The sequence below is a fragment of the Archocentrus centrarchus genome, chromosome 21 (assembly GCF_007364275.1).
Source record: "Archocentrus centrarchus isolate MPI-CPG fArcCen1 chromosome 21, fArcCen1, whole genome shotgun sequence".
Classification (NCBI taxonomy): Eukaryota; Metazoa; Chordata; class Actinopteri; order Cichliformes; family Cichlidae; genus Archocentrus; species Archocentrus centrarchus.
Genome location: NC_044366.1, coordinates 25,343,697 through 25,369,172, shown reverse-complemented (window position 1 = coordinate 25,369,172; position 25,476 = coordinate 25,343,697). Strand labels below are relative to the sequence as shown.

The following is a 25,476-nucleotide window of genomic DNA, read 5'->3' as shown; positions in this document are numbered from 1 at the left end:
TCACTACTGTATTTCTCATCATTCTGATGGTCACAGTGAGCAATATGAAAAACAGGAGGAAACACATGATGCAAATGAGGGCTGTTGACAAGTTATTATAAATGTTGCTCTCATTGCATTTAGCAGCAAGGGGCCTTGTATGTCACACTCAATCATTCGCCTGAATCGTTCATCATGTAAATGTGGTGTCCTTTTCAAGGGCTATCCATCAGTCATTAGCAACCCGCAAGACCCCTGTCTCTCCACATTATCGATACATCTCAGGGGACACTTGGCAACAGGTTGGAGGAAGAGAAAATATGTAACGTGTGCATCAAAGAGAACCACAGAGACAGTAGAATTTCAAGGAAAGACAAACTTTTATATAACTGTAACAAACTGGACTATAATATCTGTACTGTGTGTACTGTGTACTGACATTCATTGGTGTGCAAATATAAAGAGGCATAAAGCTTCATGAATCGCAATTTCCCCCTATATTAATCACTAAAAGCTGTGAGTAAACTTACGTTTTTGCTTTTTGTCTGGTTAACACTTCACTTCATTTTAATCCATGATGCTTACAGTACAATGTCATAAATTTTGTAAATTTCTGTAATTTATTGAATAAATAATTATTTTGTGAATTATCTATAGTTTTATGAATGGTGTCGCACCTGAAAAGATATGTTGCGTGACAAAGGTCTCCTTTAGCATTGATCCTGTTGCATGGCAGCAATTATGCAACAACTTTCATTCCCCAAGTCACCATGTTTTAGTCCAAACAATGATCTTCATCCAAAAGTAACAAATTGGTTTTGGTACCTAAACCAGTGAGGATAAAACTACATGTGAATGGAAAGAGAACACAAACTGGTGTCTCCAGGCTCACAGTCCAGTGATGTATGCATCACACCTGCCTACTTATACACTCATTAAAATAAGCATTATATGCATCAATTACAAATGTATAATGGCCATCTGAATAATGTTTATTGATGCTCCACACAGTGTTCTTATACAAAACACAGTTTTACAGCAACAATTCAAATAATGCTCAACAAATCAAACATTAACCAATTAGTAAAAACATTTTGTGAACTGTCCACAGTAACTCAGTTGTCACAATTCACAATCACAAGTCATTAGTGATAGTTAATATAAAGTGTTATCTCCAGTTATTAGTGATTCTTGAGTCATTGTGTCTGTGTAGATTCTCAGTTATCCAGGTCATAGTAGTCTCTGGAGCTTGAAAAAGGCGACTGGACTTCTTTTTGTTTCTTGAAGACGTTTCACCTCTCATCCGAAAGGCTTCTTCAGTTCTCAACCAAATGGTGGAGAGACCCAGGTATTTAAACCCCTGTGGGCGTAGTCCCCTGGAGGTGGTTATGACCCTCTATTGATCATGTGCTTGAACACATGTGCCCAGGTGTGAAGGGGGCGTGGGTCATATTTAATCAGTGGTTTCAGTTGAAACCAATTTAGGACTCCGCTCCATTGTTTCCTGTGGCCTATTGAGGTCACTGGAACAAAGGTGTGAATGGGGGTTGAGACGTCTGGGAAGGGAGCTCAGGACAGCACTGTAAGCGGGGGAAAGTTGGTGACGTAATCCACCTCCTCTGTTCAATGATGGTTTTTCACAGTGGACATAGATGGCTTCTTTCACTCCTCTTTCAAACCATCTGTTTTCCCTGTCCAAAATGTGGACATTGGCATCCTCAAAAGAGTGCCCTTTTTCCTTCAGATGCAGATGTACTGCTGAATCTTGTCCTGTCGAGGTGGCTCTTCTATGTTGTGCCATTCGTTTGTGAAGAGGCTGTTTGGTTTCACCAATGTAGAGGTCCGAGCACTCTTCACTGCACTGAACAGCATACACTACATCGCTGATCTTGTGTTTGGCGGGTTTGTCCTTGGGATGAACCAGTTTTTGTCTTAGGGTGTGACTTGGTTTGAAGTATACTGAGATGTCATGCTTGGAGAAAATTCTTCTGAGTTTCTCTGACAAGCCTGACACATATGGGATGACAATGTTGTTCCTCTTGTCCTTCCCATTCTCTGTAGTTTGTGTTTGGCCTTCATTCCTTTGCATCTTAGCTGATTTGATGAAGGCCCAGTTGGGGTAACCGCATGTTTTGAGGGCTTTCTTAATGTGTGTGTGTTCCTTATGCTTCCCTTCTGCCTTAGAGGGAACACTTTCCGCACGGTGTTGTAGGGTCCTGATCACCCCAAGTTTGTGTTCCAGAGGGTGGTGGGAGTCAAAGAGGAGATACTGGTCTGTGTGTGTGGGCTTCCGGTAAACTTCAATGTTGAGGCTTCCATCTTCCTCGATAAGCACCGCACAGTCCAGGAATGGTAACTTGTTATCTCTGGTGTCCTCCCTGGTAAAACGTATGTATTTATCCACTGAGTTAATGTGACGAGTGAAGGCTTCTACTTCTTGGGTTTTGATTTTGACCCAGGTGTCATCTACATATCTGTACCAGTGGCTCCACAGTAAAAGGACATAGAGCTGACCAAATTCTATGGAGAGCACAGAACCACCTTTTAAGTGAAAGGATAAGACAGGTCCATTTCATCATAGATGCACTCCAGAACAAAATCCACCAGACTCAGCAGAAACTCTCATCACTCTTACCTCACACCATCGCAGAAGAAGTTTCTACATTTGTGGACAAAGCCCAGCTCGCACAACACATCAAAGGCAAGGAAAGACAACTACGTAAATTTCAAACTCTGCAAACCAAGGCATACCATTCATCTGTTAACAAACAGGACGACACGATAAGCAATGGAAACCAAGGAAAGTGGGTGAAGAACCTATCAGACAGGGTCCTCACCAAACCAGAAGAAAATGTGCTAGCCAAAGGACTCAACTTTGCCATAGCCCCACAACAGCTTCCTATAGTAGACCTCATCACAGCAACAGAAACCGCTATAAGAAATAACAAACTTTCTCATCCTGTAGCAGAACAGATCAGGATGAAAGTTTCAGCCACTCTCTCCAGTGCAAGACTTCCTCCATCCAACCTCACCATTCAGGAGAAGAAGGCCATCACAGCCCTAAGCAAGGATCAAAACATCACCATACTGCCAGCCGACAAGGGGAGGTGCACGGTTGTGCTGAATTCATCGGATTACCACAACAAAATTACTACACTCCTCAGTGACAACAATACTTATGAGGTCTTGAGACGTGATCCCACAAGCAACTACAAGAAAAAAGTTGTTTGCTGCCTGCAACAACTTGAAAAGGAAAAAGCCATTGACCGCCCCACTTACTACCGCCTGTACCCTGGAGAAGCCACTCCATGCATTTATGGACTCCCAAAGATCCACAAAGAAGGAGTCCCATTTCGACCCATTATCAGCAGTATAAACTCGGTCACCTACAACATTTCCAAACACCTCGCCACCATCTTATCACCGCTTGTTGGCATCACACCCCACCACATTGAAAACTCTACAGATTTTACTAACAAGGTCCAGAATCTTGTACTGGATCCAGATGAAACCATGGTGTCCTTTGATGTGGTTTCACTTTTCACTTGCATACCTACAACTGAGGCAGTGGAGACCGTCAGAAGACGACTACAGGAAGACGATTCCTTACTGAACAGAACCAGCTTCACCCCAGATCAGATTTGTGCACTTTTAGATCTCTGCCTTACCACAACATATTTTAAATACAATGATGGATTCTACAGACAGAAGCATGGATGTGCCATGGGCTCCCCAGTGTCTCCCATTGTAGCCAACCTTTACATGGAGGAAGTGGAAAGTAAAGCTCTTGGTTCTTTCAAAGGGAAGGCACCTAGCCACTGGTACAGATATGTAGATGACACCTGGGTCAAAATCAAAACCCAAGAAGTAGAAGCCTTCACTCGTCACATTAACTCAGTGGATAAATACATACGTTTTACCAGGGAGGACACCAGAGATAACAAGTTACCATTCCTGGACTGTGCGGTGCTTATCGAGGAAGATGGAAGCCTCAACATTGAAGTTTACCGGAAGCCCACACACACAGACCAGTATCTCCTCTTTGACTCCCACCACCCTCTGGAACACAAACTTGGGGTGATCAGGACCCTACAACACCGTGCGGAAAGTGTTCCCTCTAAGGCAGAAGGGAAGCATAAGGAACACACACACATTAAGAAAGCCCTCAAAACATGCGGTTACCCCAACTGGGCCTTCATCAAATCAGCTAAGATGCAAAGGAATGAAGGCCAAACACAAACTACAGAGAATGGGAAGGACAAGAGGAACAACATTGTCATCCCATATGTGTCAGGCTTGTCAGAGAAACTCAGAAGAATTTTCTCCAAGCATGACATCTCAGTATACTTCAAACCAAGTCACACCCTAAGACAAAAACTGGTTCATCCCAAGGACAAACCCGCCAAACACAAGATCAGCGATGTAGTGTATGCTGTTCAGTGCAGTGAAGAGTGCTCGGACCTCTACATTGGTGAAACCAAACAGCCTCTTCACAAACGAATGGCACAACATAGAAGAGCCACCTCGACAGGACAAGATTCAGCAGTACATCTGCATCTGAAGGAAAAAGGGCACTCTTTTGAGGATGCCAATGTCCACATTTTGGACAGGGAAAACAGATGGTTTGAAAGAGGAGTGAAAGAAGCCATCTATGTCCACTGTGAAAAACCATCATTGAACAGAGGAGGTGGATTACGTCACCAACTTTCCCCCGCTTACAGTGCTGTCCTGAGCTCCCTTCCCAGACGTCTCAACCCCCATTCACACCTTTGTTCCAGTGACCTCAATAGGCCACAGGAAACAATGGAGCGGAGTCCTAAATTGGTTTCAACTGAAACCACTGATTAAATATGACCCACGCCCCCTTCACACCTGGGCACATGTGTTCAAGCACATGATCAATAGAGGGTCATAACCACCTCCAGGGGACTACGCCCACAGGGGTTTAAATACCTGGGTCTCTCCACCATTTGGTTGAGAACTGAAGAAGCCTTTCGGATGAGAGGTGAAACGTCTTCAAGAAACAAAAAGAAGTCCAGTCGCCTTTTTCAAGCTCCAGAGACTACTATGACCTGGATAACTGAGAATCTACACAGACATATTGCCTTGCACTTTGGGAGGAACACCCTTCAATTGGTGCGGGAGTATGAAAGGGACTCAAGAAAGCTAGCGGACTACAGGAACCACCTTCGTTTCAACTTGAGATGCAGACAGTCCAGACTGGTTCCCAAGAGTTTGCACCTTGGGTCCACAGTAAAAGGACATAGAGCTGACCAAATTCTATGGAGAGCACAGAACCACCTTTTAAGTGAAAGGATAAGACAGGTCCATTTCACCATAGATGCACTCCAGAACAAAATCCACCAGACTCAGCAGAAACTCTCATCACTCTTACCTCACACCATCGCAGAAGAAGTTTCTACATTTGTGGACAAAGCCCAGCTCGCACAACACATCAAAGGCAAGGAAAGACAACTACGTAAATTTCAAACTCTGCAAACCAAGGCATACCATTCATCTGTTAACAAACAGGACGACACGATAAGCAATGGAAACCAAGGAAAGTGGGTGAAGAACCTATCAGACAGGGTCCTCACCAAACCAGAAGAAAATGTGCTAGCCAAAGGACTCAACTTTGCCATAGCCCCACAACAGCTTCCTATAGTAGACCTCATCACAGCAACAGAAACCGCTATAAGAAATAACAAACTTTCTCATCCTGTAGCAGAACAGATCAGGATGAAAGTTTCAGCCACTCTCTCCAGTGCAAGACTTCCTCCATCCAACCTCACCATTCAGGAGAAGAAGGCCATCACAGCCCTAAGCAAGGATCAAAACATCACCATACTGCCAGCCGACAAGGGGAGGTGCACGGTTGTGCTGAATTCATCGGATTACCACAACAAAATTACTACACTCCTCAGTGACAACAATACTTATGAGGTCTTGAGACGTGATCCCACAAGCAACTACAAGAAAAAAGTTGTTTGCTGCCTGCAACAACTTGAAAAGGAAAAAGCCATTGACCGCCCCACTTACTACCGCCTGTACCCTGGAGAAGCCACTCCATGCATTTATGGACTCCCAAAGATCCACAAAGAAGGAGTCCCACTTCGACCCATTATCAGCAGTATAAACTCGGTCACCTACAACATTTCCAAACACCTCGCCACCATCTTATCACCGCTTGTTGGCATCACACCCCACCACATTGAAAACTCTACAGATTTTACTAACAAGGTCCAGAATCTTGTACTGGATCCAGATGAAACCATGGTGTCCTTTGATGTGGTTTCACTTTTCACTTGCATACCTACAACTGAGGCAGTGGAGACCGTCAGAAGACGACTACAGGAAGACGATTCCTTACTGAACAGAACCAGCTTCACCCCAGATCAGATTTGTGCACTTTTAGATCTCTGCCTTACCACAACATATTTTAAATACAATGATGGATTCTACAGACAGAAGCATGGATGTGCCATGGGCTCCCCAGTGTCTCCCATTGTAGCCAACCTTTACATGGAGGAAGTGGAAAGTAAAGCTCTTGGTTCTTTCAAAGGGAAGGCACCTAGCCACTGGTACAGATATGTAGATGACACCTGGGTCAAAATCAAAACCCAAGAAGTAGAAGCCTTCACTCGTCACATTAACTCAGTGGATAAATACATACGTTTTACCAGGGAGGACACCAGAGATAACAAGTTACCATTCCTGGACTGTGCGGTGCTTATCGAGGAAGATGGAAGCCTCAACATTGAAGTTTACCGGAAGCCCACACACACAGACCAGTATCTCCTCTTTGACTCCCACCACCCTCTGGAACACAAACTTGGGGTGATCAGGACCCTACAACACCATGCGGAAAGTGTTCCCTCTAAGGCAGAAGGGAAGCATAAGGAACACACACACATTAAGAAAGCCCTCAAAACATGCGGTTACCCCAACTGGGCCTTCATCAAATCAGCTAAGATGCAAAGGAATGAAGGCCAAACACAAACTACAGAGAATGGGAAGGACAAGAGGAACAACATTGTCATCCCATATGTGTCAGGCTTGTCAGAGAAACTCAGAAGAATTTTCTCCAAGCATGACATCTCAGTATACTTCAAACCAAGTCACACCCTAAGACAAAAACTGGTTCATCCCAAGGACAAACCCGCCAAACACAAGATCAGCGATGTAGTGTATGCTGTTCAGTGCAGTGAAGAGTGCTCGGACCTCTACATTGGTGAAACCAAACAGCCTCTTCACAAACGAATGGCACAACATAGAAGAGCCACCTCGACAGGACAAGATTCAGCAGTACATCTGCATCTGAAGGAAAAAGGGCACTCTTTTGAGGATGCCAATGTCCACATTTTGGACAGGGAAAACAGATGGTTTGAAAGAGGAGTGAAAGAAGCCATCTATGTCCACTGTGAAAAACCATCATTGAACAGAGGAGGTGGATTACGTCACCAACTTTCCCCCGCTTACAGTGCTGTCCTGAGCTCCCTTCCCAGACGTCTCAACCCCCATTCACACCTTTGTTCCAGTGACCTCAATAGGCCACAGGAAACAATGGAGCGGAGTCCTAAATTGGTTTCAACTGAAACCACTGATTAAATATGACCCACGCCCCCTTCACACCTGGGCACATGTGTTCAAGCACATGATCAATAGAGGGTCATAACCACCTCCAGGGGACTACGCCCACAGGGGTTTAAATACCTGGGTCTCTCCACCATTTGGTTGAGAACTGAAGAAGCCTTTCGGATGAGAGGTGAAACGTCTTCAAGAAACAAAAAGAAGTCCAGTCGCCTTTTTCAAGCTCCAGAGACTTCTTGAGTCATTGTTGCATTAAAAAAATCGACTTCATTTCCATCTCACTAATTTATGCACATTTAGCACAAATTCATGAAGAAATCTAAAAATCTTATAATTGTGGACAGGTCTTTTTGGATTTATCATGTCAGTTTTGCATGCGGGAACTGGAATGCAATAGTATAAGACAGAATTAGATTAAACACCTTCCAGCTTAATTCTGTAGACTATTACAAAGTTAATGCCACCCACTAGCCCCCGTTAATCTCCCCCGTGACAATCACTCTGACATATAAAACGTCCCTCTTTGTCTGGTAGGCCAAAATTTATGTGGGTGGGAAGGTGCCTGTCTGTCGACAGTTTATCTTTTCTAGTGCTTCCTGAGCAGTAATTCTCTGTGGTATGAGGGTGTCAGGGTCCTTCCTACGCGCCACAGACAGGCACACACATTCAGCCAATCAGGTCCTGACCAGTGCACGGATACATCCAATGAGGCCTGAAAAGAGTGGGTGCACCTCTTCCACCATCAGTGGCAGTAATAACAGGTGATATAGCGCTGCCACAATTAACTGCTGATGAGGACAGGACGGTGACTCATGCAGCAGGCTAATTTCAGATTTAGGATTTAACTTGTTCATGCGTAATGATAAAGTCTAATATTAAGAGTATTTCAAGATCCTTTCTGTACTTCAGACAATCCTGAGGCATTTCTGAGATTTCATGAAGTTTCAATTATTTGCAAAACTGTAATTTAAAGTGTACGATTTATGCTACAAATCTAAAAACGTCCTGAGATTTCCTGTTTTCATTTATTACATGCATGCTTTTTCTCCAAATGGCATCTTCCCACTTCCTTTGTTTATTTTGTGTCCTCCATAACATGATAGTGATTTCAGCGAGTAATTATTCCTCCTTGCTTTCCGCTCCCTGTGGGCGGTGGAGCATGAAACAACAGCACGTCAGCTTGTGTTTAGCGGAAAAATTCTAGGAGACACCTGTCTCAGGTAATAACTCATTATGTGCTGTCCTCAGAACAAGGAACTGCTGCTTTTATCCTTTTGCAATACCCCACCTTATCACTCGTAAATATTTCCAACTTCATAATGCCTTTGTAGAAGAATTTTTGAAGCCCCAATACAGGCAGGATCACAGCAAAGGAGACACTTGTTCTTACAGCATGAAATCCTGGGAGCCTTAATGGGTCCCAATCAAAACTGACTTTTACTAGGAGACTTGAACAGACTTAAGTGGCTTTTTCTTCCTGCTGCCCACGCTGGAATCATTAGGTGACTCACAACACAGGCACACTGCCCAGCAAAGCTTAGAATATCTAAGTGAGAACACATCAAAATATGTACTAGAAAAAAATACTGATGAACAATTTAATGGACTGTAAGGACTGTATTCCACTGTGGCCTCTTGTTTTGCTTTGTTTTCTCTTTCTTTGGGAAATCAACAGAAATATTACATTAAACCTAATAACTGTTAGGTACACCTTGCTAAGACTACTTTGGACTCCCTTTAACCTTCTGAACAAGTTGCAGGAAACATTCCTCAGACATTTTAGTCTCTACTGACATGACAGCATCACACAGTTATGTTGCAACTCTCCCATTCCACTACATCCCAAGCTGCTCTGTTGGATTGAGATACGATGACTGTACTGTAGAGCCCATTTGAGTGCAGTGAACTCATTGTAGTGTTCGATAAACCAGTTTGAGATCATTTTTGTCACTTTGTGCATTATCCTTCTAGAAAGAGCCATCAGAAGATACACTGTGGTCGTAAAGGGATTGCCATGGTCAGCACCAATGTTCAGATTAGCCGTAGCATTTATTTGGTATTAAGGGGACCAAAGTGTGCCAAGAAAATATCTGCCAAACCATCACACCACCAGCAGCCTGAACTGTTGATAAATGTCACAGCAGAAACTGAGATTCATCAGACCAGGCAACATTTTTCCAAGTGTGCAGTTTTGCTGAGCCCATGCAAACAGTAACCTCTGTTTTCTGTTCTTAGCTGACAGGACTGGCACCCAGTGTGGTCTTCTGCTGCTGTAGCCGATCTGCTCTGCTTCAAGGTTCGATGTGAAGTCCATTCAGAGATGCTCTTCTGCATACAGTACCTTGGTTGTAGCAAGTGGTTATTTGACTTAATGTTGCCTTCCTATCAGCTCAAAGCAGTCTGGCCATTCTCATCTGGCCTCTGACATCAGCAAGACATTTTCACCCAGAGAACTGCAGCCCACTGGATATTTTCTCTTTTTCTGACAATTCTCGGTAAACTGTAGCGATGGTTATGCAGAAAAGCAGTTTCTGAAATACTCAGACCAGCCTGTCTGGCACCAACAACCATGCCTCACTCAAAATCACTTTTCTTCCCCATTCAGACTCTCTGTTTGAACTTCAGCAGGTGGTCTTGACCATGTCTACTTTTGTTTGTAGATAGATAAGATAAGATAGTGTTTATTTGTCACATGCACAGTTATACACAGTACAATGCACAGTGAAATGTATTTTGTACCTGCAACCTAATAAACACACACATATAAATAAGAAGAATAAAAATAAAAAAAAGTAATTCACACTATACACTATACTCTATATACTATACACTATACACACTTTTTAAATTATAATATTTACACTGTGCAATAATGGTCCAGTTAGGGCTCAGAGTTGAGCAGACGGATGGCTTGTGGGTAAAAACTCTTCTTCAACCTTTCAGTCTTAATCCTCAGGCAGCGGTAACGCCGGCCTGATGGGAGCAGGGAGAAGAGAGAGTGTCCGGGGTGGCTGGGCTGTTTTAGGATCTTCATGGCCCTCAGCCTGCACTGCTTGGTGTAAATGTCCTGCAGGTTGGGGAGGCTGGTTCTGATGGTCCGTTCAGCTGAACGAACCACCCTTTTTAGGGCCATGAAGTCCTGCTTGGTGCAGTTTCCCATCCAGGTGGTGATGCTCCCACGCATGATGCTCTCGATGGTGCAGGTGTAAAAGTTCCTGAGCACCTTGAGTGGGAGCTTGAAGTCTCTCAGCCGCCTGAGGAGGTAGAGACGCTTTCTGGCCTTCTTCACAGTGATGTTTATGTGATGAGTCCAGGACAGGTCCTGTGAGATGGTCACTCCCAGGTATTTGAAGGTGTCCACTCTTTCCACCTCAGCACCACTGATGACAAGTGGATGGTAGTCCCTCTGCTGCTTCCTGCTGAAGTCCACGATCAGTTCCTTTGTTTTGCTGACGTTGAGCAGGAGGTGGTTCTCCTGGCACCAGTTCTCCAGGCGGGAGACCTCTCTCCTGTAGGCTGTCTCCTCATTGTGAGAGATTAGTCCCACAACAGCAGTGTCGTCAGCAAACTTGATGATGACGTTGGACTCTGACGTGGCCTCGCAGTCATGGGTGTACAGTGAGTACAGCAGAGGGCTGAGCACACAGCCTTGGGGGGATCCAGTGTTGAGGGTGAGGGAGGATGAGGTGAGGTGACCCACTCGTACCACCTGTGGTCTGCTGGTCAGGAAGCTGTGAACCCACCTGCACAGGGATGGGCCCAGGCCCAGGTCCAGCAGCTTAGAGACCAGCCTGGAGGGAACTATGGTGTTGAATGCTGAGCTGTAATCTACAAACAGCACTCTCACATAGTTCCCCTTACCAGTGTCTATGTGTGAAAGGGTCTTGTGGAGGAGGAAGGATATGGCGTCGTCTGTGGATCTGTCTGGCCGGTATGCAAACTGTAGTGGGTCGAGGGTGGTGGGCAGTGAGGAGGTGATGAATGTCTTGATGAGTCTCTCAAAACACTTCATCACCACAGAGGTGAGTGCTATGGGCCTGAAGTCATTGGGGCTGCTGGGGTGTGGTTTCTTTGGGACAGGGACTATGATGGACTTTTTAAAGCAGGTGGGAATCACACACAGTTTCAGTGAGAGGTTGAATATCACTGTAAACACAGGTGCCAGCTGGTCAGCGCAGGTCTTAAGGACACGTCCACTAATACCGTCTGGTCCAGCCGCTTTCCTGGTGTTTACACGTCTAAACGCCCTCCTCACGTCGCGCTCTGTCACAGTGAGTGTCTCCGCCCCTCCGGCCGGGAGCGCAGCGGGCTGTCGGCTTCCCGACTCAAAGCGCGCAAAGAAGATGTTGAGTTCATCAGCCAGAGAAGCGTCGGCACTCACCGGGTGTGTGTGTGGTGCTTTGTAGTCCGTGATGGTGCGTAGTCCCTGCCACAGTCCCCTGGGGTCAGACTGTTGTAGTTGCTGTTCCAGTCTGCGGCCGTAGCGATGTTTTGCCTCTTTCACCGCTCTGCAGACGTTGTATGATGCAACCTTGTAGTCCTCCATGTTCCCAGAGGCGAGGCCGGAGTTGTAGGCAACGGTGCGGGACCTCAGGGCGTCGCGGACAGATTTATCCACCCACGGCTTCTGGTTGGGAAAAGTCCTGATGGTCCTCCTAAGTGAAGTGTCTTCAACAACTTTCCCAATAAATCCCACAACAGTTTCCGTAAACTCCTCGATGTCTCCGCCCGCGCTGCTGCGAAACATGTCCCAGTCGGTTGAATCCAACGCACCCTGCAGAGCGGCCTCTGTTTGATCAGACCACCGTGTCACTTCTCTCACAGCAGGGGGTTCCTGCCTGAGCCGTTGTTTGTATTTCGGCATGAGAAGGACAGAGGTGTGGTCAGACTTCCCAAAAGGCGGAAGAGGCTTTGCTTTGTAGCCATCTTTGAATGGAGAGTAGCAGTGGTCTAGGGTCCTCTCTCCTCTGGTGGGGCAGTCGATGTGTTGAATCAATTCCGGTATCACCTTTTTCAAGTTTGCACTGTTAAAGTCCCCGGCTACGATGAGAGCCGCATCACGCTGGTTAGCCTGATAGGTGGAAATAGCCTCATGTAGCTCGGATAGTGCAGTGTTTGTGTCCGCCTGAGGTGGAATATAGACGGCGCTGAAGATGACCGACGTAAACTCGCGGGGCAGGTAGTGGGGACGGCATTTCAGGGTTAGGAGCTCCAGGTTAGGTGAACATGATTGTTTCAGAAGGACAACATTCCTACTGTCACACCAGTTGTTATTAATCATTAGGCACACACCTCCTCCTCTTGATTTTCCAGACTCACTCGTTCTGTCCGTGCGATGAACACTGAAGAACTCCGACGGCTGTACGGCGTGGTCCGGTATGAGGGGAGTCAGCCATGTCTCCGTGAGACAGATGATGTTGCAGTCCCTTATGTCCCTCTGAAACTGTATCCTGGCCCTGAGTTCGTCCAGCTTGTTATCCAGTGACTGGACATTAGCCAACAGGATGCTCGGCAGTGGCGTTTGGTGCGCTCTACGCCTCAGCCTCTCTCTTACGCCGGCTCTTTTCCCTCGGGGCCTTGTCCGTGACCTGGTCCGTCCTTTGTTTGAGCTGGCCCACTGGAAACGCAGTATGTCCTGAGGCCAAGTCGGGTCGGGAGAAAAAGGTGTCAGAATACAGCCAGAGTGCTGTATTCTGATATTAAAAAGAGTCTGTCTGTCATACGTGATATGACACAGAGCAGGCGGAATTATAAAGTCAAAAATTAGAGCTAAACCTAATATATACAAACAAAGCGTAGGAGCAGGTACAACGGCTGCTGACCTCACCAGCGCCATCTTGGAAATGCCTAAATGCACTGTGTTGCTGCTATTTGATTGTGATTGTGATCAGAGCCACTGAATAGGTATATCTACTGAAGTGACGAGTGACAGTAGATTTAAGTTGTAAAAGGGTGTTTTTTTTTTTTCACTTCACTGTTTTTAATTCAACTCTAGCCAGGTTTTGTGATTAAACCCAACCAACAAAAACAAAAACAAAACAGCTTCAAACGACAGGCAAATAACTGATCTGATTGTTTTGTTACAGGACTTAAGTAACTAATTATCACGATTTACTTATACTGCCTGTGATGTGCCTGTATTGGAAGACACATGCAGTAATGAGTTTATGTGATACTGACAGAGAAACTTTGTCTAAAGGTGTGTGATTTGGAACAGCACTTGCTAAACTGATACCATATGTGCTGCTGACATAAAAACTCCTTGGGTGGGATATTCTCTGACTCTGATAGAGGGCACAAGGGCTCGGTGCAGAGTGAAAGAACAGAGGCTTTTAAGGTCCAAAGCCTGAGAGACAGTGAGAGGAAGAAAGAAGAAGGGTGGGGAGCCAAAATGTGTTTTGACATTCACTAGAGGAAACAAGCTTTTAATCTTATGCTTACACCTCTCCCTTTGAAACAGGGTGAGAATGACACGCATATGATAAAGTCTGCTAGTCACAAAGTTACCAATTGATCTGACTGCAGATATATTTGGCTCTCTGCCTTCGTCCACATTAGTGTCTGGTAGTTGTTGCCAGAGGTGTTTGAGTAATCATCTTGTCTGCTGTTACAGTAAGTTCTGTTGAATGATGGATATTTGATAAGGACGAATTTAAATGAATGAGTCATTATGCTTTAATTAAGATACAGTTGGTTCAGTGCTAATGTAAGGTCTATGCTATTTAAGATTTCAGCTTCTTCGTCTTTTGACTGCTCTCTTTAGAGGTTGCCACAGCAGATCATCTACCTCCATCTCACCCTATCCCTAGCATGTCCGCCTTCACTTCATTCATGAACCTCCACTGAGGTCTTCCTATCCTTCCTCTGCACGTCACCACCATTGTCCACCCTACGTGTTTGACAAAGCAATAAAAATAATAAAATAAATATTAATAAATTACAAAATTGAAGAGAAATTTTCATCAATTGGTTGTTCTAGTTCTCAGTTCTAGACTGTTTACTCTGCTTAAGTATCACTTCATTAAAGAGTTTATGTGTTAATTATATGTCCCTTTTATGTGTTATAATTTCTTCTGCAAAGTTTTAAAGCTCAAATTGAAAAGTTCTTCTGTTCCACAGAAAACACTCCTTCTCCTAACAGAAAAGCCTTGTTGGAAGTCCAGGTTTTTCTTACATTACACAGCTGTCACAGTTTAACACTTGTGCACATCTACCAGCAAATTTGTCACACCTTAAAACAAAGAATGAGCAGCTGTCTCTCAATTTGCCATTATTTCCTCACTACAGCCTCTTCGTTTCACACTAAAATTTCTCAGCTATGACCAAGCATGCCAAATGCTTTATTTGCTCTATCCAAGGAACTGAAAACCTAGTGGATTACTTTTATTTTTAAGGGCAATGTCCCCATGAACCGCTTCATGGATCACCACTTTATCGTGGTGAAGGGGTTTGCACACCCACACGATCACAGGAACTATGTCATCAGGTAGGGTTTATCCAGGCAACCTGGTCCTGGATGAGGGGTCAGATTTAAAGCAATCCAGAAAAAAACTGTGAAGGAGAAAGCGAGAAATAGAGTTGCCAAGGCCTCACCCTTGTGCCATGGTGCGCGCTGGACTTCGGGGCTTCAACTTCAATGCTCACATGTGACCTGGTGGGGTTTGACTAGGGGTAAGTGGTAGAGGGCTTCCACCTTGGTGGCCTTAGGATGACATCTGTGCTTTTCACAGATGATGTGGTTCTTCTTGTGGTGACCTGCAGTGTGCACTAGACTGGTTTGCAGAGTGAGGTGGCTGGGAATCAGAATCAGCACCTCCAAGTCTTAGACCGTGATCCTCAGACAGAAAAGGGCAGCATGCTCACTCTGGTCAGGGATGATTTGCCGCTGTAAATGAGGAGTTTAAATATCTCAGGGTCTTTTTCAAAAGTGAGGTCAGAGTGGAGCAGAAGATTGATAGACACATTGTTGCAGCGTCTGCAGTGATGTGGACATTGTATCAGTCCGTTGTGGCAAAGAGAGAACTAATTGTGAAAGCAAAGCTGTTGATTTACTGATTGATCTACAGTCCTACTCTCACCCACAAGTTATGGGTAGTGACCAAAAGAATGAGATCACAGATACAAGTGATGGAAACGAGCTTCCTCTGAATGGTGGCTCGGCTCTCCATCAGAAATAGGGTGAGGATAGGAATTAAATGTGTATGTAAATGCCTGGCGACTACTATGACAATAGATAAGGCATAAACCCAATGAAGACACGATATGACATGATCGTGTGACAGTACAGTGGCACTTTTTTTATTTTCCTTTTTTTTTTTCCTTCACCTCTGTAATGTGACATAACAGTATGTTGTACAATTCTATGTTCTTTTGTTTGTTAGTGAAAACACAAAACTAATAAAACTGTGTTAAAAAAAAAAAGAAAAGAAATAGGGTGAGGAGCTTGGTCATTTGGGAGGGGGTCAGAGTGTGTCCATTACTCCTCCACATCAAAAGGAGCCAGATGAGGTGGTTTGGGCATCTGACTAGGACGCTTTCTGGACGCCTCTTAGGTGTGAGGTGTTTTGGGCATGTCCTATTGGAAGAAGACCCCAGGGCAGACCAAACTACTAAAACTGTTTATAAGACTTAATGCTGAAATCAAATTCAAAATCCAGCTCCACATCTGTACTGCTCAGATCAGTACAGACATGGAGAGAGACACACAGAGAGAGAGAGAGAGCTAGGGACAGAAAGTTTTCAGATGAGTCATCAATAGAGGGGGAAAAAGAAAGACGCATGTGAAAAAGATTATGGAAACTTTGCCACGTTGACCTTTGTTTCTTATAACAAGAGCATTATTACATAACCTGGAAATGAACACAAAAGCTTGAACCAGCCAAAACATGGTTAACACTTCTGGAACTTATCATAGGTTATGTTTTCATGTACTGCAGCTTTTTTTTTTTTTTTAAATGGGGCCATGGAATCAGGACAGGAAAATTTAAGCACAGTCAAAAAAACAAACAGCTGAGAGAAAGAACACATTTTTGAACAGTTGGTGAACAGATGTTATTCCAGATCATCATCCTTGCTTTACTATAAAATAGGACTGGATGTGTGTGAGAGGAAAAACACATGACAGCATCAATGTTTTATGGGACTTGAAGCTAGAAATTCAACAGTTATTCAGAAAAAGCACCAATGAAAAAAATAACAGCTGTTATATTTTGGTAGAATGGATGATATTTGCGCATAGGATAAGATTCAATATACCATAGTAATATGCAACTGATGGCATACCATCAATTTGGCTCATTTATATCACACTGTAAAAAATGAACCTTTACTCTAACAGTTAAAAACCTCAATACGTTTTGCTGTCTACAATCAAAAAATTTTGCATCTTGCACACAATATAATCCTGACATGGAAGGAGCTGGTTTCACAAGTATCATTTAGCAGTGATGACTTTCATCTAAAAGCATGAGATCCTGAATTGCCATGACTCAAAAACATGCACGCCTTTTGAATCTTCACTAAAGTTTTACATTCAGTGACAGTGGCAATTTTATGAACCTGCCTATTGTATTTGCATAGCAAAAAAGGGCCCAAACATAGTGCTCATATTCAGATGAAGCCTGTAACAAAAATCCAGCAGGGAGCACATGGGGGGAGTAAAAAAAAAATATATATACACATTTATGCATTTGAGGGTAATAAGGGAAGTGGTAACAAGAGGTTATTTAGACATGGCTGAACACAAGGAATCAACAAACAGGAAGTAAAACTCAAGACAAGACATGGGCAGCAATGACTAGCAAAAAAAAGCAGGAAATACAGAAACAAAACTTAAGCTGCGTCCACAATGGAAGAGATTCACAGCAAAATGCTGACCAGACACCACAGAAAGTGAATTGCATTTGGTGACTTCAGTGAAATAACCACTGGTGTCGTGACATGGGAGTGGGAAGGCTAGAATACAAGAAGCCAAATACTAATAACAAACTCAGCACAAACTAACAGAAACTGGGCTTCAAAAGTAACAAATAAATCTCCACCTTGAATCAAAACAATAGAAAATTGAATCAAAAGAATAGAAAACAAGAATCTAAAAAAACCTCAAAATCCTGGATTCAAAACTCAGAACCATGACAAAATCTTTATCTTGGGAGCATGCATGGCTCTAGTTGCTTTTCTAGGGTGAAAAATTGAATATTTAAGAATAATTATACCTTTATACTAATAAAGTGCTACTGAGTTCAGTGAGTTCACTGCCCTCTATGTAAAATCAATTAGGACATTTTAGTTTGTAAGTATAACTAATGCTTCCATTCCATATGCATTGGGTGAAACCAGCCTTGACAATTTATTATGAATAGGCAACACAGACAGGCATATTACTGAGCTTCATATTTAGTTGAGTTATATGCCAATACAACAAATAATACAACAAAGGTAATGAAAACTCCCTCCAAAAGTGATTGGGATCTAATTCCAAATAAGGCTACAAAAAATAAACATGATATTATAACACCTAGACATGTGATAACAAGTCAGCATGCAATATTGCAATCTAAAATTTAAATATATCATTATATCGCTATATGCCTAAATGTGTCCCCATTCCCAACTTTTTTATCCAGCTTGACTTGTTGCTCTGATTGAGAGGAACTGAATCAGGTCCAAGGTAAAATAACATCTCAGTGCCAGCAAAGCTCATGGTAAAGAAAATACACACACTTTATCCCTTTGGAAAAAAAAAAATCTATTTGGATCTTATCAATGGGTGGTTGTGAAAAGCAGAGATAACAGAGCTGCAGCTAGAACTTGGTGGCCAATCTTAGACCGCAGACCATGCATGCTGGAGGGGCTATTGCAGGTGGAGAGGTTGGTGGGTGTTTTGAGGGGAATCATCTTCTCAGTGTGCTTTAAATGTCCTCCCCACATGGGCAAATGATTTGTGTAAGCATATGGCTAGGTGTGTGTATTATGTGTAGATGAGCTTTACAACATGAAACTAAACCTGATGCTCTGTGTGTGTGTGTGTGTGTGTGTGTGTGTGTGTGTGTGTGTGTGTGTGTGTGTGTGTGTGTGTGTGTGTGTGTCTGCGGTCGTGCATGTGTGCGCTTTTTGGTGTGAAAATCCATCCTTCTCTTGATGCGTTTAGGTTCCATTGGCAGTCTGTGTACTAGTGAGTGAAACCCCATTATCAGACTGAAGCAGGGCCCTGCTCCAGACTGCTGAACCATAATGAGCTCCTCACAGCAGCCAACTTGTCTACACAAATAAATCACTCTACCTCTCACACACACACACACACAGGCACGCACGCAAGCACGCATGCGCGCACACACACACACACACACACACACACACACACACACACACACACACACACACACACACACACACACACACACACACAGATATATATCTCTTTTAGGACTGGTCTACTACATGCACACATATCTCCATTAAACCTTGACATTCATAGAACAGTGGCCAAAGAGGACAATGTACAGAAAAGATGAGAACTATTTTTCCCTGCATTGCCAGAGAGGAGCCAACATTTCTCACACACTCCAAAGTATCTCATATGATAAATGCATATTAAGGCTTGGCAACAGGTTGCCATCAGTCTTCCTTTACACAAACTTGTACTCTAAAATGTCTGCCTGTATGTTTGGCACATTTATTTACAACTAATGCAGGCAAGTACATTAGGACTGTGATATATTCTACAGTTGTGGGAATCAAATCAACTTGGTTTTGTCGAAACCGGGTGTTATAAGCCTACATTAATATATTTTGAACACTTTGGCAGAGTACAACACTACTTTAAACACAACACAGGTTTAATACAAATATGTTGTTAGAAAATGCTGCCCTGCATCTGGACACAACACTGATCTGAGCGGTGAAAAGGAAACAAAGTATCCCAAAACATTTAATAGGAACAATCTATTATTACATGTATTTAATTCATTGTTGCCACTGATTGTAGAAGCTGTAATGAGAATACAAACTGATCACGCCATTAAACGCCCCCTAAAAAAAACAGTAACTCTGATCACTGTAATCATGATGGAGAGATGGCATTTTTTGCAGGGATGTTACATCAGACTAGATCAGTTTTAGTTATGTTTAGCTAATAGACAACTATGTAAAATCATACCAGTTTTCTATTTTCTGATAAATTAGCTTATGTAATGACTCAAACCTGCTCATTAGGTTTTATGACTTAAACTACCCACCAACCATGATTCAGCTTCTTCTTGAGTGTGGGTGCACTCTGAGGTGTTCTTTCTATGAACTTATAAAATTTCAAGCAGCAGGGTAAGTTCAAAGCTGCTCCTTTCAACAAAAGCTAATGCCTTGGTAATGTTTGAGAACCAACCAGCTGCCTATTACCAGCGAAACCCTTTGAAATGCTGCCAAGACAATGTGGACTGTCACTTACACAATACTGCACCCTTCTACTCTGAAATACAGGTGAAAGAAAAATACCCTAAAACCATTCCAAGTCTGAATTACTGAATTCTGAAAACTTATATTGAATGAATATCAATGCCTGTTAAGGCCAAACCTAGTCTAGGCTTTTTGATGATTAAGGTTTCCATTCTTCCTGCACCTGGCTGGAGCAAACAGTACACTTCAGGTGGGGAGTCCATTTGGCAAGCTCTGCTGATGTTAGCCCACAGTTCTGTTGTGTCACTTGCTGAACCATCACTAAAAACCCTGCCTGAGCAGCAAAATATATGGAGCCATGTGCCTATACATAATTTCAGATCACGTGGGGAAAAAACTTATTTTGTTTTTACTGTAATACAAAGCCATATGACTCATTCTCATCCCAGGACATCAAATATAGTATTAATATTTGTTCAGAAACTCCCAGCATCACAGAGACACTGTCCTTGGGCCTGTCCCTAAAATGTGACTCCAAATCTTCCTGTCTAAGTGTGTATTAGAGACAAGCTAGAACTGAGACAAGTTTCACTGCTGCTGCAGCAAGTGGGGAATTCATACATTTGCCAAGGGACATCATGTGTCTTTGGCAAAAGAGCAGTATTTAAAACCTTTGGAATGAGGATAGGCTCATACGCACCATTGCAGGTTTTCCCATTATATGTAGCACAGACCCAGTCCTGGCATTCGCAGCGTGGACCATAGAACTTCCCAGGTTCTGTGGCCCCGCATATGCAAATGCCGCAGTTACATTTTCCCCTTCCACTGCAGATCTTGCCATCAGGCGTCCGGCAGCGACGCAAGGATGACTCTGTGGACAGCTTGCACACACCACCCACCTGGCTGGGAAGAAGAACAAAGATCAGACTTTCCACAGCTTTGGAAATTTCTAAGGTCAAAGGTTAAGTGTGTTCACACCTGTTTCTGTTCTAAATCCAAATTGAAAAAATGTCTTTCCTCAGCCATGCATTAAACATCAAAAAGGGCCTGTTCCATATATTTGGTATGTGTGGTATAGTATTTATGGAAGTAATTAACACATTCAGCAAATTTAGCTTTCTGTCCCTTTAGTTTGAAAGTGTTTCAGTGCAATCTCAACAGAAGGAAGTCTAAGAAAAGAAAAGCAGGAAGAATGTAACACACAGCCTGTCTGTTTAGGTCTCTGTCGAGCAATAACAAACACCTTGGAAACACACACACACACTACCACACGCACAGTTAATAAATTCAAATAAATCCAATTGTACAGACACAAATGCACCTTTCATTTAGCCCACTCCAGCAGCTGTTTTTTGAGTTTTAGCCTAAAGGGTTTCTGAGTGAGACTTGTTTCGTTTGGATACCGTCTGGCATTCTTTTTTTTAAATCCCTGCCCTCTCTTGATATTGGCCAGATGTCCACTTTTGAAAACTGGACACGGTTCAAAAAAAATCAACAGCTCAAGTGTTCCTGACACTCCTATTAAAATTAAATACAGAATGTGCTTGTTCCAAGTGTCATGGGGAGGTTATGCAAGCCCCATTTCACACGGACTTCAATCAGGAATGGCCATTTTAGGACTGATCACACTGCAGTCGCACAATGCAATGAATTTCAAATGTATTTGATCTTGTTTATTTTACCATGGCAACATGACATTCAAATGACCTTTTTCCATTGTGTTATACTCTGCCCAATTCTGCTCCAGCCTCAGCTAATCTTCATCATTGCCACATCTGGTTAATTCCTGCTTTTTGGTATGTGGGGTACCTCCCTTGATACAGCCAGAATTCCACAAAATGGCTAAGAAGATACTGATGGTCAGGATCTTTCCATTTCATAAAGTTAATGCCCCAGACTTGGTGCCGAGAGTGTGGCAGTCTCATTTGCTCCACATTAGAATCGTGGAGTTTCCTGTGATTTTGGCACTTTAACTGCTGCTTTTTCACCCCCAAGTTACTACTGTTCCCATGAAACAGGGAAAACTAAATGCACCCAACTTCTTGGCTATCCAAGAAGTATAAAATTACAAACTGTGCAGTGTGAACTGAATTTAATGTATTGTATGACTTAGGGAAGACACTGGACTGGTCATCACTTTGTACCACTTGTTTAAACAAACTGACCAGTGGACTCTAAACCAGATTTAGACTGTTCTACCTTTCTTTAAATTGTGTTTCAACAAGACACCAAGAGTTCAAATGTGCACCCATTACTTAACTTACTGAAGTTTTCTATGCAGGTATCATGGGTTGTGTTAAAAAAAAAAAACTATTTGAATCCACTGTGGTTATTTCTTCAAACTGCTGTCTGTTAGGATGGCTTTTATTGGTGGCCCTGTCTACCAAAATCTTGGCAATAGATATGAGCAGTTTGCTCCCTGTTGGTTAAATTTCACTCTTATTCAAAGCCATTAAAACATTAATATACTGAATTCAAATCAACATCTAAAAGCAATTATTATTCTACAGCCATGCTTTTTGTCTTTCTGTCACTCTTTCTGTCACTTGCAAAAGAACAAATAACCCTGCAACATAGACAATGTCTGCGAGAATCATCAAGCAGATGTTCTTAATGTTGATGCCACACTGTAGAGTTTAATCAGTATCAGACAAAAACATTGTGAAACCTGGAGATCATTTCTATACTGTAATTTACTGTAATATACTGTAATTCGTCTTTCTCATCATCAGTGAATTTGCAGCAAGTGAAAGCAAACATACAATTATGAGTTTTCAATATCAGACTCAGTCAAGCACTGTGGATGTATTCCGATCATAGAGCCAGTCTTCCACATCACAATGATTTTTGTATCCAGACTATGTGCTCAATTTATTATCTTCAGAGGTGTATTTTTAGTCCTGTGGCTTAGTTTTATTACATCTGAGTCATATTAGGAAACTTTTTTTGTATCATTTTGTTTGGGAAAAAGTCTCTGAGCCCCAAGTGCATCGTGTGACTTACAATTACTGCCCCTTTTTTAAAAACAACCTGTTGGCTTCCCCAGGGGTTCCTCTTAAAGGCCTTTTAGAGGGAGAAGTGTGGATTAAAAAATAAGGCTGATACAGTGTTACCATAGTTTTATAAGTACAGGTGGAGCTCTACAACCTTAATCCATGTCCTCTATGGATGTTGTGTGGGCAGAGCATTATATAGATATTTCATAGCACTCCTTGTCTGTGCTTACAGAATGAAGGTTACAAGGCATACCTTTGTTACTTAGTGTTTGTACATTTTTTTTTAACATTGCCAGGTCATTATAATAACAAATAAAGCACAAATTATTTGAATGTATTTTGCAAAAATGGAAGAAAACACTGAAATTACCTGGATTCCCAGTAGCTGTTGCTTTCTGGAAAGCGTGTGTGGGTTAGCTGCAGCTGTTCAATAAATGTGTACAGTGCATATGCAATGCAATAACTACATAGGCATGGTGCACCTGCTAAAGAGTAAACACCCACAACTTTAAGTCATAGTTAAATATTTACAGTTCTGCTAGCCAGGGCTCGACTTTGGAAGAGCAAGCTAAACAGAAATTATGCTTTTATATTAATTACTTTTGCCAGTTTCAGTGACTGCCTTCATGTCTCTTTTTTTCATTTTTAAACCTTAAATTGGAGGTTTTAATTATATATTCCTTAATGCTTTGTTAAACAGTTGGGGGTTTTCCTCCTCATTTAGATTTTGTTCAGTGCTAAATAGGAAATCCTTTTGAAATGCTTTTTTAAAATTTTCACCATAAACTCAATCACAAAAGAATGTAAGCAGAGTTGTGAGTTTGCCTGCAATATTAGATAACAGAAACCGAGACGCATACTTATACAACTTGGCATGCAGAATTATGATAGCAAGTAAAGCAGCATAAAGAAACTGCACGGGAAGCAAGTGTAAACTATATGAATAAACTTTCCTAAACTTTCCCACATTGCACTCTCTAAGTGTTGCCTTTGTCAGCAAAACTCTGTACCTCCCTTTTCCTTCTTGCTCTCCAAACTATCCTAAAATAAACAAGGAAAAAAAAAACTCTGTGGAGACTCACCTCACCGACTGCAACAAAGTGTCCTCAATGAAAGAGAGAAGGATCAGAAACAACGGCACTAACATGGACTGTACCAAAACCTCAGTGTGCATGTTTAAATCCCACAGAAAGTTGAAGTAAAGTAGCTTGAAGGAATGTCCCAATCCTTCACTCCTGAAACAGACAGGAAGGGAAGAGAGAGCGAGAGGGGAAAGAAAAGGAGTAAAGGAGAGAAAGCGCAGCAGGCTGGCCTGAACTGGCTCAGTTCCTTCAGAGGCCAACAGTCCTCTACATACAAGTGCCTTTGATTAGTCTTGACTCTCAGACACAGTCCTGGGCAGGAGCTAGAGTGGGGAAACCTGCCAAAATGAAAAGCTAAGTCACCAGTTTGGGAAGTAATTAGAAGCAGACGGCTTCTCTAATTTTTTTTTTTTTGTTGTTGTTTCAATTTTTCCGCCTTCCTTTTCCAGATGATCTTACTACTTTGCAGTATTTTATTTCTAACTTTTCTTCTGATGTTTTAATAATAAATAAGATCCAAAATCAAAGGATGCAAGCCCCGCCCACCCCATCAATATTTATAACACATGCATTTGTCATAGACAGAGCCGGGGAATTATTTAGAGAAACTGCTAGAACATTACTTGAAGATGAATGCCCCTATTTTATTATATAATTTAAATTATTAGTTCACAAAACCAATGAGTCTTTTGTGGTAAACGTCTTTATTCACACACAAACACACACATGCACACACACAAAATGTTGTGCTCTCAATTAATAGCTGCACAGCTTCTCCTCTGGCATCATGTTCATAGATGAGGTTGGAGGAACTGGAAGCGAAAAGGGGCAGAAGGTCCAATATTAAAACTTTTTTGATGTCTTGAAACCAGCTAGCTGTGAGCCACATTTTCAGGTTTAGATGTGTTGTTGTTAGTTTGCTAACTAAACTGTAGGTAATGTTGCCTGTCCTTGTTTCCAGTCTGTGCCAGCAATGTGATCCCAGAACATGAGCAGAAATGGTTCTCAAATGCATCTAAGCCTTAAAATTCAGGGTCTAATTACAATAATGAATTTATTATTGATGTGAACAGATGGCACATGCAAATAAAAACAGGATACTTCCATCCCCAAAAAAGACACAAAAGTAGCCTGATATTAGACAGAACTGTCAATCATTGCACTCTGACTCACATGTCTGGTCCCTGGGACCAGATAAACACAAGAACAAAGATTTTAAACAAAACTTTATGTTGGATAATTGTTTTGCAAAGTGGAAATAAATAAATAAAAATTGGATTCATTCTTAAGTAACTTAATAGTGCACAAGTTGTATAAGCAAAATATTAAACTATTTAAAATATGTAGCGTAAAATGTTCATGATGTAGAATTGCACTTTTCAGAATCATAAAAATTACATTAAAGGATCATAATTATTGATTCGTTGATGTGTATATCA

The 25,476-nt window shown here is 42.4% G+C and overlaps 1 protein-coding gene across 2 annotated transcripts in view; it reads right to left on the bottom strand.

Annotated features, from left to right (window-relative positions):
- Positions 1–24,317, bottom strand: part of itgbl1 (integrin, beta-like 1) — a 64,313-nt gene extending 39,996 nt beyond the window's left edge. For both annotated transcript variants that reach the window (XR_004021658.1, XM_030757593.1), the window contains exons 1-2: positions 24,038–24,317; positions 20,660–20,862 (exon numbers count right to left, since the gene is read on the bottom strand). Coding sequence is in view for 1 of the 2 variants with exons in the window: in XM_030757593.1 (XP_030613453.1) it covers positions 20,660–20,862; positions 24,038–24,129 (295 nt within the window). In the remaining variant the exon portion in view is untranslated. The remainder of the gene's footprint in view (positions 1–20,659; positions 20,863–24,037) is intronic.
- Between the last annotated feature and the right edge of the window lie 1,159 nt (positions 24,318–25,476).